This window comes from Pongo pygmaeus, chromosome 18 (assembly GCF_028885625.2).
Source record: "Pongo pygmaeus isolate AG05252 chromosome 18, NHGRI_mPonPyg2-v2.0_pri, whole genome shotgun sequence".
Classification (NCBI taxonomy): domain Eukaryota; kingdom Metazoa; phylum Chordata; class Mammalia; order Primates; family Hominidae; genus Pongo; species Pongo pygmaeus.
Window position 1 is genome coordinate 45,624,026 of NC_072391.2, and position 16,386 is coordinate 45,640,411.

Here is a 16,386-nt window from a genome sequence, read left to right on the forward strand (position 1 = left end):
TACTATTGAGATTACTGTGCAGCCACTTGAATAAGGAAAAGTTGATCATATTTCCTCAGTGGGCCACCAGCAACAACTAGCCAAGCTGAAGAGGAGAGATTTATTCTCCAGATGAAAGACCCTCAAAACAAATGCTCCCTCAAAAGGGGCTACTGCTGTATCTGACCCAAGATAGAGCCCACCTATTGACAGATTCTGCCCAGATACAGAGCTTCCATTTCAGATTTAGTGTCAAACATCAAAAGCACCCACACTGCAACAAAGGCCTGAATACAAAAGATGGAAACCAATTAAGCAGATCACATGGAGAACTGCAGGAAACTAGGTAATGCAGGGCACAAAAGAAAACCTTCACAAAATTTTAGTAAGTGGTTTCAAACAGATGTAAGATGAGACTGAACCCACAGAACAGGAATCAGGATGCTAAAAGAAGGGAAAGGAAGGAAGAAAAAGAAGAGGAAAAGGAAATAAATCAGAATAGAAATGTGGGCAAATTAAGAACATGATGGCCAAAATAAGAATCAATAGAAAAACTGAAAGACAAAGGGGAAGAAACCTTTCTAAAAGTACCATGAAAACAAAGAAATGGGAAAAATAAGAAAAGAGGTCTTAAAGGTCCACCTAGGATATCCCAAATCCAAATAACTAGCATTTCAAAAAGAGAATGGCAATTAATACAGAGGTAACATAAAATCATTTCCCAGAACCAGAATACACAAGAAGGCTGGGTGAGGTCACGAGCCTCTAATCCCATCACTTTTGGAGGCTGAGGTGGGTGGATCACTTGAGGCCCGGAGTTTGAGACCAGCCTGGGCAACATGGAGAAACCCTATCTCTATAAAAAACACAAAAATTAGCCAGTCATGGTGGCATGTGCCTGTAGTCCCAGCCACTCGGGAGACTGAGGTGAGTGGGTCACTTGAGCCCAGGAAGTCGAGGCTGCAGTGAGCCATGTTTGCACCACTGCACTCCAGCCAAGGTGATAGGGTGAGACCCTGTCTCTAAATAAATAAATAAAATACATAAGAACCCAAGCATAATTAGTGGAACAATTACAACTTTCTTGGAACGAAAGGACAGAAACATCTTGAAAGGGAAAACAAAATACCTAGGCATGATTACTTTCAAAAGTCCCACAAGAAAAGTCCTGGGAGCAGGGTGGGAACAGCACATACAAAAGAATGACAGTAAGAATGTCACAAATTATCAAAAGCAATTCTGGATGACGGGGGAGGGGGGACGGGCAGGCAGTAATGTATCCAAAATTCTAAGGGAAGATGATTTTCAATCTATGATTCTATACCTATCCACATTACATATCAAATACAATATAGAATAAAGACCCATAAAATTATTCCTATGGATTCTTAGCAAACAGATATCTGACAGTGAAATTCACCAAAATAAGGGAGATGAAATAATTAGTTATACAATCCAAGAGTGGCGACTAGAAGTCCAAACATCATAGCTATGCAGCAGACAAGCTGAGGAACCAGTGGATTGGAGGAGGGAAGAGGATTTTAGAGGTGTTCTCCTCAAAAGAACGCTAAATAGAGATATAAATAAATACTTATAAAGTATTAAGGGTATATATAAAACACATTTCACAAGTGGATGAAAACAGGGCAGATACAAATTCCAGGAAAGGCTTGGGCGTGGTGGCTCACATCCATAATTCCAGCACTTTGGGAGGCTGAGGTGGGAGAATCACTTGAGCTCAGGAGTTTGAGGCCAGCCTGGGCAATACAAAAAGTTAAAAAATTAGCCGAGCATGGTGGTGCATGTCTGTAGTAGCAGCTACTCAGGAAGCTGAGGTGGGAGGACTGCCTGAGCCCTGGTACAGGCTGCAGTGACCCAAGATGGTGCCACTGCACTCTAGCCTGGGCAACAGAGCAAGACCCTGTCTCAAAAAAAAAAAAAAAAAAAAAAAAAAAGAGAAAAAAGAAAATTCAGGAAAAAATTAAACGTTGTACCAAAAAAAACCCCACAAATGTAGTACAGTACTTGGCTCTGCACTGTACTAAATGTAGTACAGTACTTGGCTCTGCACTGTACCAAATGTAGTACAGTACTTGGCTCTGCACTGTACTAAATGTAGTACAGTACTTGGCTCTGCACTGGGTAACTAAAAAACATAACTACATTGGAAAAACTGGGATAGTTTTTGTCTCATTTATCTTAAAGAAAGTGAATAATGCCTACAATTGATAAGAAATAGCACTGCAGCCTGGGTGCAGTGGCTCACACCTATAATCCCAGCACTTTGGGAGGCCAAGGCAGGCGGATTGTTTGAGGTCAGGAGTTCAAGACCAGCCTGGCAACATGGTGAAACCCCATCTCTACTAAAAAATACAAAAATTAGTCGGGCATGGTGGCACACAACTGTAATCCCAGCTACTCAGGAGGCTGAGGCAGGAGAATCACTTGAACCTGGGAGGTGGAGGTTGCAGTGAGCTGAGATCATGCAACTGAACTCCAGCCTGGGGTAACAGAGTGAGACTTTGTCTCAAAACAAAAAACAAACAAACAAACAAACAAAACCCAGCAGTATAGTTGACCCCCGAACAATACAGATAAGGGCTACTGACACTCCCCCAACACAATTGAAAATTCACATATAACTTTTCGACTCCCTCAAAATTAACTACAAATAGCTTACTGTTGATTAGAGGCCTCACCAATAACAGAAAGTCAATTAATATAATTTTGTATGTTGAATGTATTATATACTGTATTCATAATAAAGTAAGCTAAAGAAAGGAAAATATCATTAAGAAATTCATAAGGAAGAGAAAATATGTTTACTATTCATTAAGTGGAAGTGGATCTTCATGAAGGCCTTCATCCTTACCTTCACTTTGAATAAGTTGAGGAGGAGGGGGGATTGGTCTTGCTATTTCAGAGATGGAAAAAAATCTGCATATAAGCAGACCAGTGCAGTTCAAACCCATGTTGTTCAAGGGTCAACTGCTTATTATTTATAATTCTTTAGGTAACCATCAGAACAAACAGCTAGAAACAGTAAAAAATAGTTGCCTCTAGGAAGTTAGGGAGGGTTAGAAGCAAGGAACTGTTGCTGTACACATAAATCTTTTAGTACTACTTGATTTTCTGTTTTAAACCATGTGTATATATTATTTTGGTACACTTCCCACCTTCTACTTTTAATAAAAAAAATTTCAAGTGGATGCATAACATGCTATGATGTGTCATTGATAGTTTTGGCCCTAATTTTAAGTTTTGCTTGTTTCTTATCTGACATTTGAGATAAAGAATGTCAGCAGTTATGAAATATTGAGTAATTCATCCACAAAACAAACATTTTCTATTACCTCCCTGTTACTTTTCTGGATTAGTTTAATTGAATATTATTATGCAAGAATAGCTGCTTGAAAATGTTAAATCTATAACTAATTGTATGACTTCAAATGTTCTCCATACTATACAACCAAAATAAAACATAAAATTAAACTGGATGTTGAGACAGATAAGTAACTGCAAAAAGACCAGTGAACAACCTTAATTTTTTGTCATTTTTTAAATGACAATCACAAAACTCCTGACATTTTAATCAATGTAAGTCAGTATTATATATTTGAATTTACAGAAATTTCGTACTAGAAAATACTCAATCTGAGGTATTATTTACCAACAAATCCATTGATTTCTCATAGCATATACAACAATCCTTTCACAGAAAGTGATATTCAGGGGAATATGTTCAGACATTGTTTGGGTTACAAAATTAAGTAAGAGTCAGATCCTCTGAAAGCATCACAGAAGGCCAGAGGAGAGCTCCTGGGTCTCCTGTGCTGGAAGTGTGGAAGCACTGGCAAGACTGGCAGAGAAAGGCTCACCACAGACAGAGTTGTCTGACAGTATTCCTCATATAACCAAAACTAGTATTACAAGATGAACTGCATAGTTTTGGGAAAGAGCTGTGCAAAATGCTTATGACTGCTTCACACGCACAAACCCATTTTTTTTTGGTGTCCCCAAAACAATTATCCCCTAAGATTCAGATTTCAATAACAACTTATTCTTCTGAAGTACTGAGTAGCAACAACGGATTATTATATTCGAGTTCAGAAGTGAACAATAAAGTATACAGCATTACTAAGTTTGAGATGTTTGGCCACTACTTACACTCATAAGAAAGATAATGCAGTCCAAATATCCATCATTTGAATTGGCTGTACTTGGTATTTGGACATTTTTAATGTTAGTTAAAAATATCTCCCCCATCCTACAATGTTCTTATTCTGTTTTACTTTACTCAGGCTTTTAAAAAAAAGGGGGGAGGGGCACGATATACATGATATATAAGTTAACTTTCTTTTATGTGGCACATGGAATTTGTATTATTCTACCTTTTATAAACTCAGTTTTTCTCAACTCTATCATAACATTTCACAAATCCAGAGAGGAGTTCCCGGCAACTTCTACCACCATTCAAAACACAGCTAAAACCAGAAACGACCAAAGCAGGGGCTCAAGAGTATGCAGGTTTGACCTGGGGAAATGTTTCTTCACACCACTACTCAGCATCTTGTACTTTTTAGTATTGGCATACAGTAAAGGGGCTCGGCCAGCTTCACCCAGGCTGCATATTCTCAGAAGCAGCTGACTCTAAGTGTAGAAGGGGCAGCACTGGGTGCTACCTGAAGAGCATACAAGAGCAAATGACAATGGACAAACAGAGTGAAAAACAAATTCAAGGCAGACACAATGGTTAAAAACCACAGCAGCCCAAGACCAGCTACCATGGGGGTAGGTATGACATACTTGCCAGCTGTGAGGAGCATCACTCCACCATGACACAACATAAGATGTTCAAGTCAACCACAAGTCACTGGGAAAAGAGAAACTACACAGGCAAGAAAACTCAAAATATTAAGGAGGGATTTCTAAAATGGCTCAGACCAGTAGTTCTCAATGCTGGATGCACATTTTAGTATGCTATTTTTTTTTTTTTAGGAGACTCTTTCATAAGAGGTGTTCTGTATTATCTCTAAGAGAAAAGGAGAATATGACTTTCAGACATTAACGTGAGTCCTACAGCATAAACATGAATTAGAAGTACCACAAAAGCCTCAGAAAAAAACAAACTTTTAATCTGTAAGTCTATAACAGGTCTATTTTAGGTCTCTATCTAGCCATCTATATTAGGAAGATTGCTATCAAATTAATAATGCCTTTATTAGCCATTTTTCCCCAAGGTAATTTCAACATTTGCTGTCTGTTCCATCTTTTTCTTTAACCTCATCTCTAAAATGTCTATGAAGTTCATTCCCGGAAGGGTGCTTATCTGCCCCATAGGAAACGACTTCCCTGCATGGTCACTCTGAGTGTACTCCTAGAGACAGGACCAGCTGCCATACTGTGTACTCTAGACGCTATCCCTACTACATCTGTAAATCTCCACAATTTGACAGCTTCAAAAACTTTCAGCTCTCCTGATTTTTTCTTCACTCTTATCCAAAGAACCTCTTCAAGTTCCCAAATCTCATGTCTGTTGTCATTCTTCTCATTCTTAATAAAAAGTATATTTGATCAGAGCCCAGAAGTCAGTATGTGTGAATCTCTTTGACTTCTCCTCCACTTCATCTAAAAATTCTACCTTTCATGACTTCCTCTCCCTCCTGCTTTTTCAAAGGCGTGTCTTTGCATTCTGCCTTATCTCAGGCTTCATCACTTCTCTGTTTACCCACTGCTGCCCCTCTGCCTACAAACATGCTTGGATTTCCCACATCCTACAGAAAGCTTCCTTCAAATCCACTGCTGATGCGTGGAACTACTCCATTTCTGTCCTTTCATCTTCACACTTTTATTTTAGAGACAGGGTTTTGCTCTGCTGCCCAGGTTAGAGTGCAGAGGTGTGATCACAGCTCACTGCAGCCTCAAACTCCTGGCCTCAAGCAATCCTCCTGCCTCAGCCTCCCAAAGTGCTATGATTAAAGATGTAAGCCACTAGGCCTGGCTTCATACTTTTTGAAAAAGGTAGCCCAAGCCCCATTTCACTGGCAATCCCTTGCCTTCCTCATCTGCCCCCATTCAAACCAAAACCACTTTCTTGAATGCCAACAATGATGACTAATGCCAAGCCCCAAGTCTCCTCCTTTGTATTCACTCTGCTTGGACTGTATGTAACATGACCAACTTCCCCATGACAAGTTCTTTCCTCTCCACTCTTCTGAGATACTTCGTACCTTTGACTAGTGCCCCCAGTTTTTTTTTGTTTTTTGTTTTTTGGCTTTCTTTCTCTATTGCTCCTTAAATTTCCCAAAATTCTCTCCTGGTCCTCTCCCTCAACTATACTTCCATAGACTCTTCAAGCTGCAATCCTAAATTTTACTGTTCTGGTGATAACTCCAAATCTCCACCTCTAACCTCTAACATTTCTTAACAGGCATAATTCACTTTATTTTTCTTGTATAAAACCCCCATGTTGCAGCCACAGCTGCAGCCTGGGTCCTTTGTGTGGAGACTCTGGTGTGGGTCTTGACGAGGTGGTCAGTGAATTCCTCATAGGGAGACTTGGTGAACACAGTCTTCTTCCAGAGGTCGGGGGTCAGGCAGCTGTAGGTCTTAGAGATGGAATCAAAGGTGGTCTTGCCAAAGTTGCCCAGGGTGGCAGTGCAGCTCCTGGCTGAGGTGTAGCAATCATCAATACCAGCCATCAGCAGCAGCTTCTTGGGTACCGGGGCTGAGATGACACCAGTGCCCCTGGGCGCAGGGATGAGGCGCACCAGCACAGAGCTGCAGTGGCCTGTCACCTTGCAAGGGATGGTGTGGGGCTTGCCAATCTTGTTACCCCAGTAACCTCTGTGCATGGGAACAATGGAAAGCTTGGCCAGGATGATGGCCCCTCGGATGGCATCTCCTTGGAACACTTAACACCCACACTAGATGTGGCCGTTCTAGTCCCTGAAGGCAACAAATGCCTTGAACCTGATGTGCTGGCCGATGCACGTGTGCTTCTGCACTGGCATAATCTTCAAAACCTCATCCTTGAGAGAGCCCCCAGTTAAAAGTCAATGATCTTAGACTCCCTGATGGGCAGGGAGAAGAGATGGATTTCCTCCAGGGACTTGATCTTCATGCTCTTGACCAGGTGGCCCAGCTTGGTAATGGGCATATATTTCTTGTCCTTGGCTGGGGCCCTAGCCCCAGATGCCAATGCTGAAGCCTCTGCAGTTCCTCATCCCAGGACCCCCAGGGGCTCTGGGTCGCACTCCTACACCCCCTGCCCCCTCACCAGCCCTAGCTACACTGGTGTCACCCGCCATTTGATGTTTTCTCAAAGAAGAAGCAACTATTAACGTTTTTTTAGGCTGCAAGACTACTCCATGAGCACTTCCGCCTGGTTATCCCACACGTACCTCAAACTTAACAGTTCTGAATCAGAGCTCACAGCTCTCCTCCACTCCATCCTTGGCCCAAGTTCCCTTTCAGTGACATAGGCACTGAGTCTTGTGATCATGGCAACTAATTCTAAACTCTTCTTCCTACTGTCAGTTTTACCACACTCCACTCCTCTGTTACAGTACCAAAGTTCTGAAAACATACCAATTTCACTTCCTTGCTCAAAAACTTTCTAAAGCTCTTCATCGTGTAGGATTAATGTTCAAGATTCTGAGAACAAAATTCAAAGTCCCTGCAGTCTAGACTTTAATGTGCTTATTTCTATAACCTAGTTTAAACTTTCTTCCTTCCACCCTAATCCAAAAGTACCTTCTAAGAAATCCAAAGTGTATTAATCTCTGCTTTCTATACATAACAGTATCTTATTATTTAAACTATAGCATTTATCACAGCTCTATTAGATTGTAAATGTATTATATTAAAAGTGGAGACTGGCCTTGGTCATTTAACTATGGTTCTCAACTAGGTAAGATTTTGCCCTTCCTGGGGGCATTTGACAATGCCAAGAGACATTGCTGGTTGTCACAACCAAGAGGATGCTCCTGGCAACTAGAGGGTAGAGGCCAGAAAGCTACTAAATATCCTACAATGCACAGTACAGCCCCCACAACAACAATCTGCCCAAAATGTCAACAGTGCCACTGCTGAGAAACCCTGAACTAATCAATAAATGTCTAACAAGAACATGTCAGAACAGGAATTAGGAGGTTCAGGAACACAGGCTGACATCCAGCCTAGTTATCAGTGATGTGGTTAACATTGTTTAAAAGGGAAAGAATGGCCAAAAAGGGGGGAAGGGAGTTTCATTTTAGTAGTTTGAATAAAGTTAAATAAAATTATCAAATACTTCTAAATAAGAGAAAAGAATGGCCTTTCAAATATAAGGGAGTACTCTCTTAGGCCTACTCAAAGATTATTTAATTCTCTAGGAAATATACCTTTGCCTAACACATTATTCATTATTGGTTAGGGTCTAGACTGTGAAGCTATGCATTCAAATGTAGATTTCTGTCCAGTAGAGATGCCAACTATCTCAGTCTGCTAGAAAAATAACCCAAAAGGTTACAATGTCGTTGCTCTGTAAGATATTAGCCAATCTGTATCTAACCAAGCAACTGTATTCCAATAATAACCTTGAATATAAATAGAAAAGAAAAATGACAAAGAAAAAAGATCCAAGTATATGCTGCCTGCAAGAGACTCACTTCACCAGTAGGGTCACACAGACTGAAGGTGAAGGGATGGAAAAAGGTATTTCATGTGAATGGAAAACCAAAAGAAAGCAGGCATAGCTATACTTATATCAGATAAAATAAACTGTAAGTCAAAAACTATTAGAAGAAACAAAGTCATTATAAAATAATAAAGGGGTCAATTCAGCATGACAGTATAACAACTATATATACATATATATGCACACACTCAAATACATAAGGCAAATATTAATAGATTTGAAGGGATAGACTATAATACAATAATTGTAGGGAACATCAACACACCACTTTCAGTTCAAGACCAGCCTGGGCAACATGGCAAAACCCAGATGGAAATTAAGATTAGATTAGAAATAAATGAAAGATTAGAGCAGAAATAAATGAAACAGAGACTATAAAAATAGAAAATATTAATAAAATGAAGAGTTGTTTATGAAAAGGTTTTAAAAATTCATAACCCTTTAGCTAGACTAAGAAAAAAGAGGAGACAAAATCAGAAATGAAAAAGTAGATATGACAACTGATACTGCAGATATACAGATCATAAAAAACTATTGTGAACAATTATACACGAACAAATTGGATAACTCAGAAGAAATGGATAAATTCCTTGACACATACAACCTACCAAGATTGAATTATGAATAGAAAACCTGAAGAGACTAACAATGAGTGAGACTAAATCAGTAATAAGAAGTCTTCTATCAAAGAAAAGCCCAGGAACTGATTGATGGCTTGCTTCACTGCTGAATTCTACCAAACATTTCAAGACGAACTAATGTCAATTCTTCTCAAACTCTTCCAAAAAACTGAAGAGGAGGAAATACTTCCAAATTCATTTTTGAGGCCAGCATTACCCTGGTACCAAAACCAGATGAGGATAAAACAAAAAAAGAAAACTACAGGCCAATATCCCTGATGAACACAGATACAAAAACCCTCAACAAAATATAGTTGGCCTTCTCTATCTGTGGTTTCCGCATCCATGGATTCAACCAACCACAGATTGAAAATACTCAGAAAAAAAATTACATTTGTCCTGGACACATACAGACTTTTTTCCTGTCATTATTCCCTAAAGAATACAATATAACTATTTACATCACATTTACATTGTATAAGGCATTATAAGTAGGTCAAGGAGGTCAAATCATCTCGAGATGATTTAAGTATACAGCAAAATATACATAGATTATACGCAAACACTATACCATTTTATACCAGGGACTCGAGTAGCTGCAGATTTTCATATCCGTGAGAGATCCTGGAACCAATCACCCACAAATGACAAGAGACTACTGTAATAGCAAAGAGAATTCAATAACACATTAAAAAGATCATTCACTATAATCATGTAGGATTCATCCAAGGAATGCAAGGATGGCTGAACAAATACAAATGCAAATGAAAAAACAGGATACATTACATTAACAGAATGAAAAACAAAAGCCATATGATCAGTTCAATGGATGCCGAAAAAGCATCTGATAAAATCCCATGCCTTTTCATGATTAAAAAAAAAAAAAAATCCCAACACTTCAACACAATAAATGCAACGTATGATAAATCTGCAACTCATAACATACTCAATGAGGAAAAATTTAAGGCTCTTCCTGTAAGATCTGGAACAAGACAAAGAAGCCCGCTCTTTCAACATAGCATTCAAAGTTTTAGAGCAATTAGGCAAGAGAAATATAAGACATCCACACTAGGAAGAAAAAAGTTAAACTGTTCCCAGATGACATGATCTTACTATATAGGAAACCCCTAACAGTCCACCAAAAAAAACCCAGAACTAATAAATTCCATAAAGTTGCAGAATACAAAATCAACAGAAAAATCAGTAGTGTTTCTAAACTAACAGTGAACTACTTAGGAATAAATTTAACCAAGGAGTTCAAAAATCTTTACACGGAAAACAAAAACACCGACAAAAGAAATTGAAGACACAAATAAATGGAATGATATCCCAGGACAATCTCTTCAATAAATATATTGGGAAAAGTATACAACCACATGCAAAAGAATGATATTAGATCCTTATCTTACATCATATAAAATAACCAACTAAAGATGGATTAAAGACTTAAAGGTTAAGACTCCAAACTATGAAACTACTAGATGAAAATATAGAGGAAAAGCTTCATGACATTGGTCTGGACAATGATTTTTTAAAATACAACCTCAAAAGCAGAGGCTACAAAAACAAAAATAGACTAACAGAATTACATCAAATAAAAACTTCTGGACAAGCAAGAAGCCAATCAACAGAGATTACCTACAGAATGAGACAAAATATTTGCAAACTATACACATAAGAGGTTAATATCCAAAAATATAAAAGGAACTCAAAACAACAACAGCAAGACAACAATCCAACTAAAAAATGAGCAAAAGATTTGAATAGACACATTTATCAAAAGAAGATATACAAATGGCCAACAGGTACAGTAGTGAGTCCCCCCTTATGTGTGGTTTCAGTTACCCTTGGTCAAGCATGTTATGAAAATATTAGATAGAAAACTCCAGAAATAAGCAATTCATAAAAATTTTAAATTGTGCCCTCTAAGCAGTGTGGTGAAATCTTCTGCTATCCAGTATTGGAATCATTCCTTTGTCTGGTACATCCATGCTGTATATACTACCTGCCCAACAGATAGTAGCTGCCTTGGTTATCAGATCGACTGTAGCAGTATCTAGGTGGCCATCTTCAAGTTGCCCTTATTTTCCTTAACAATGATCCCAAAATACAAGAGTAGTAACGTTGGCAATTTGGACATGCCAAAGAGAAGCAATAAATTGCTTCCTTTAAATGCAAAGATGAAAGTTCTCCACTTAATAAGAAACTTTTATTAGAGTATATTGTTATAATTTTTCTATTATTAGTAATTGTTGTTAATCCTTTATTGTGCCTAATGTATAATTTAATCTTTATCATGGGTATCTACGTATAGGAAAAAAAACGTTGTATATATAGGACTCAGTACCATCCAAGGTTTTAGGTATCTACTGGGGGTCTTGGAACGTATCCCCAGTGGATAAGGGGGACTACTGTACATGAAAAAAATCATTGGCTGGGTGCAATGGTTCATGCCTATAATCCTAGCGCTTGGGGAGGCCAGGAGTTTGAGCTCAGGAGTTTGAGAACAGGCTGAGCAACATAGGGAGACCTCATCTCTACAACCAATTTAAAAAGTAAGTGGGCATGATGGTAAACTCGCCTATGGTCCCATCTACTCAGGAAGCTGAGGTGGGGGAACTGCTTGAGCACAGGAATTTGAGGCTGCAGTTAACTATGACCACATCACTGCACTCTAGCCTGGGCGACAGAGTGAGGCCCTGTCTCAATAAATAAATAAATAAATAAAATAATAAAAGAGAAAATGTTATATATAGTCATCCCTTGGTGTCCGCAGGGGATTGATTCCAGGACCCTTTTGCAAATACCAAAATATGGTAAATATAAACAATGGAATGCTTATCAGCCATAAAAAAAAAAAAGGAAATTCTGGTATTTGCAACATCATAGATAAACCCAAAAACATGAGGTTAAGTGAAATAAGCCAGGCATGGAAAGACAAATGATGTATGTGGAATCTAAAAAAGTTGGTCTCCTAGAAACAGAGAGAAGAATGGTGGTTATCCAAGGCTGGCACTATTTGGGGAAGGGATTCTGGAGATGTTGGTCAAAGGACACAAGATTACAGTTAGATAGGAGGAATAAATTCAAGAGAACTATTGTACAGCATGGTGACTATAGTTAATGACAATATATTGTGGTCATGAAAAATACTAACAGAATAGATATGTGTCCTCACCACAAAAATGACATCTATGTGAGGCATGTTAATTAGCTAGCTTTAACCATTCCACATTGCTATGTACTTCAAAACATCATGGATACATAATAAATACAATTTTATCTGTCAATTTAAAAAATAAATAAATTTGAAAACTTCAAGTGCTCTCTGAACCATTTCTACATTCCTGCTGGTCCCTCATTCATGAATTACCTGTCTGAAAGTCATGGTTACATAACTTCAAAAAAATTTTTACACTTTGGCAGTAGAGTAGTATCCACTCAGATGCCCAAAGGGACTCTCATCTGCTTGAACTATTAAACTGAGTGGCCCCAGAAGGGCACTTCATCAGCTCCTTAAACCCAAGCATGTCTCATTTTGGCTCCCAGAGTACCAAGAGAACACCAAGCAGCCAGAGAATGTTACTTCTGCTGTTTCTCTGTTGTCTCCTTTTCTTCTGATAATGTGTTTTCGTTTGATGATTCTTAGCCACACGTCCCTGTCCACACTGGCCCAGAGACCAGTGGATACAAATCACTAGGCCAGTTTCAACTGCACCCTCTGTATACATGAATCTGGTCTATGCATGGCTGATAACTGATCTTGGCTAGGAATCTGATTTTATGGTCTGACCATATGGTGATCTGTCCGGTAGACAATAGGGATCTATTTTCCGTCAGATGAGACACCTCAAGAAAATCTGGTTTTAGTCTTTTCTGTGGTTTTGTTAGTGCAAGATCACATTTCAGGACCAATGAAAGAACTGTCTTTTTGAAATCTGGACCAGTTACATGTTTCTTAATTATTTTTACCTGTGATTAAGACTGTTGAAGCTGAAAGTTCTTGTGCATTTGTGACTATAAGAAAAGCCTTATTTTTCATGGTATGAATGAGAAATATCTCCAGGGCTATTAATACATTAGATTATAAAGTTTCTCAAACAATCTCTATTCTAGTTGGTTGACAGATAATTACAAGAACTTCCTTAACTCTGTATTTCTAGAATTCCTCAAACATAATGAAACTAAACATGTAATACTTTAAACATGTTAGCCTTTTAAGGACAAAAAAACAAACCCAGGCTGGGTGTAGTGATACATGCCTGTATTCCCAGCTACTTGGGAGGGTGAGGCAGGAGGATCATTTGAGCCCAGGAGTTCTGAGTCCAGCTAACAACACACTGCAAGATCACCATCTCTTAAAAAATAACAACAAATAGAAAAACTCCAAAACTCACAGAAACCAATAGGTCAAAAACACTGTTAAGAATCCAAATTTGTGTAATCAAAATAATTCTCATGCAAATCAGTATTTTATTATTTTAATACTAATTTAAAAATAGATGTCCTTTCCCTGATTTTACCAGTGTAGAATATAATAAATCTGTACTTTTTTTTTTGAGATAAGAGTCTCGCTTTGTCACTTAGGCTGGAGTGAAGTGGCGTGATTTCGGCTCACTGCAACCTCTGCCTCCTGGGTTAAAGTGATTCTCCTGCCTCAGCCTCCCAAGTAGCTGAGATTACAGGCACCTGCCACCATGCCTGGCTAATTTTTTTGTATTTTAGTAGAGATGGGGTTTCACCATGTTGGTCAGGCTGGTCTTGAACTCTTGACCTCAAATGATCCACCCACTCAGCCTCCCAAAATGCTAGGATTACAGGCGTGAGTCACGTCACTTGGCCTACACATTTTTTTTTTAAATGTTTTTCTCACAGAGATTAAACTTCCTATGCTTTACTGGCTTACTGATTAGGTAAGCTAATATTACTCATATATATTTATGATTATGAAAAACATAAAATTTGGCCCAGTGTGGTGGCTCACATCTGTAATCCCAGCAATTTGGGAGGCTAAGGCAGGAGGACTGCTTGAGCCCAGGAGTTCAAGACCAGCCTGGGCAACATGGTGAGACCCTGTCTCTATTTTTTAAAAAAATAAATGATTATATAAAATTATATGTTCAACTAAATAAAATTATAATAGTAACAAACTTTTTTTTTTTTTGAGATGGAGTCTCACTCTGTTGCCCAGGCTGGAGTGCAGTGGCGCAATCTTGGCTCACTGCAACCTCCACCTCCTGGGTTCAAGTGATTCTCCAGCCCCATCCTCCCAAGTAGCTGGGATTACAGGCATGTGCCACCATGCCTGGCTTCTTTTTTTTGAGACGAAGTCTCACCCTGTTGCCCAAGCTGGAGTGCAGTGGCACGATCTCGGCTCACTGCAACCTCCAACTCCTGGGTTCAAGCAATTATCCTGCCTCAGCCTCCAGAGTAGCTGGGACTACAGGCAGACACCACCATGCCCAGCTAATTTTTGTATTTTTAGTAGAGATGAGGTTTCAGCATGTTGGCCAGGCTGGTCTCGAACTCCTGATCTCAAGTGATCTGCCCACCTCGGCCTCCCAAAGTGCTGGGATTACGGGTGTGAGCCACTGCGCCCGGCCAAACTTTTTGATACCAGAAGGTGGATGTTGCTCAGTTGTCAGTATAAGCATAACTTCCAAGATCATTAATTAACTTCAAGACTTTGGTTAGACTGATATTAATTAATGGTTACTCTTTGGAATATGTGATTAATTTCCAAGTAAGACAGACACAGATTTTTTCACGTGTGTTTAGAGATGGGTCTCACTATGTTGTCCAGGTGGTGTGCATTCATAGGTGTGAACACAGTGAGTGCACTGCAGCCTCAGAATGCTGGCCTCAAACCATCTTCACACCTCAGCCTTCCAAGCAGCTGGCACCACAGGTGCACACCACCATGCTTAACTACCGAGTATATAATTTTACCACATACATACACATGCTCTTTTTAATATAACCACAATGTCATTACTGCACCCAGCAAAACACTTTCTTAATCTAATACCCAGTCTGTGTTTAATGTCTTTTTCCAGTTGTTTTCTCCTAATTACTCTGATTTTTTTTTCACCATAACTACATGATTAGTTTACCCTTGTCTATAACGTGACAAGAGCAGAATTACAACAGTATATATACTCTTTTAGTAAGGCTCTTCCATGCAGCATAACAGTTTTGAGATTAATCCACACTGTTGCATGTATGAGCCAGTAATTTATCCTTTTCTATTGCTAAGTAGTATGCAACTCTGTTTTTTACATCTAAACTATCTCTGGAGGTTCCTAAAGGTCCCTGGGAAATCACAAAGATTTGTTTTTATCATCTTATATAATAAGAAGGATGTTAAAACTAATTTCTTTGGAGTATTCTGTGTTTCTTAAATAGCTCAACATGACTAGTTTCTGTCAAATCAAAGAGGAAGCATGGTCTTCTCTGGATACTTTTGTACAGATAAAAACTTTTAACTTTTTTTTTTTTTTTAGAGACTACACACTTTACAAGATAGAATGGAAGGCCTTAGGGCCTTCTCAATGCCCACAATATGTTCTTAGCTTTCAGATAAACACTGCTCCAATCTTAAGACACAGTTATGTACTGTACCTCAATAGATTTTAACTCTCCTCCATCCTAATTTTCTTGGTTACTGTATAAACTGACCATGGTTATCCAGTCTTGTCATTAACAAGTGGTCTCCTCTCTTCCTTGTGCTATACCTCTGCTACTGACTACAGCATAGAAAGTGGATCTACAACAAAGGATGACAGTCCCAGAGTCTTGCAGAAGAGACTATGCCAGACACTCTTGACTACCGATACTTCAAGAAACTGACTCATGGACACAAACTTTGGAGTATAAGCGACATCCCTTAAGCAACAGGCTAGACTACACCAAAGGACTCAGTTGAGATTTCTGGGACCCTTTGTGAAGCAGACAACCCAAGATCTAGTGGAACACAATGTAATGACTGAATGAATTAATGAAAGAAATCTAACTCTAGTTATATGAAATATAGTTGATTTTTTACAATGTTCTATTTTCTCCCAGGTATAGGAAGAAGCCCCTTTTCATTAATTTTTAACCTTCCAC

At 38.9% G+C, this 16,386-nt stretch overlaps 2 protein-coding genes across 2 annotated transcripts in view; both read right to left on the reverse strand.

Annotated features, from left to right (window-relative positions):
* N4BP1 (NEDD4 binding protein 1) overlaps positions 1–16,386 on the reverse strand; it is a 71,480-nt gene that overhangs the window by 32,394 nt on the left and 22,700 nt on the right. The window lies entirely within an intron of this gene.
* Positions 6,399–6,942, reverse strand: LOC134738590 (small ribosomal subunit protein uS5-like). The gene has a single exon (XM_063655018.1). The coding sequence runs from the start codon at positions 6,831–6,833 to the stop codon at positions 6,417–6,419; it is 417 nt and encodes a 138-aa protein (XP_063511088.1). The 5' UTR covers positions 6,834–6,942; the 3' UTR covers positions 6,399–6,416.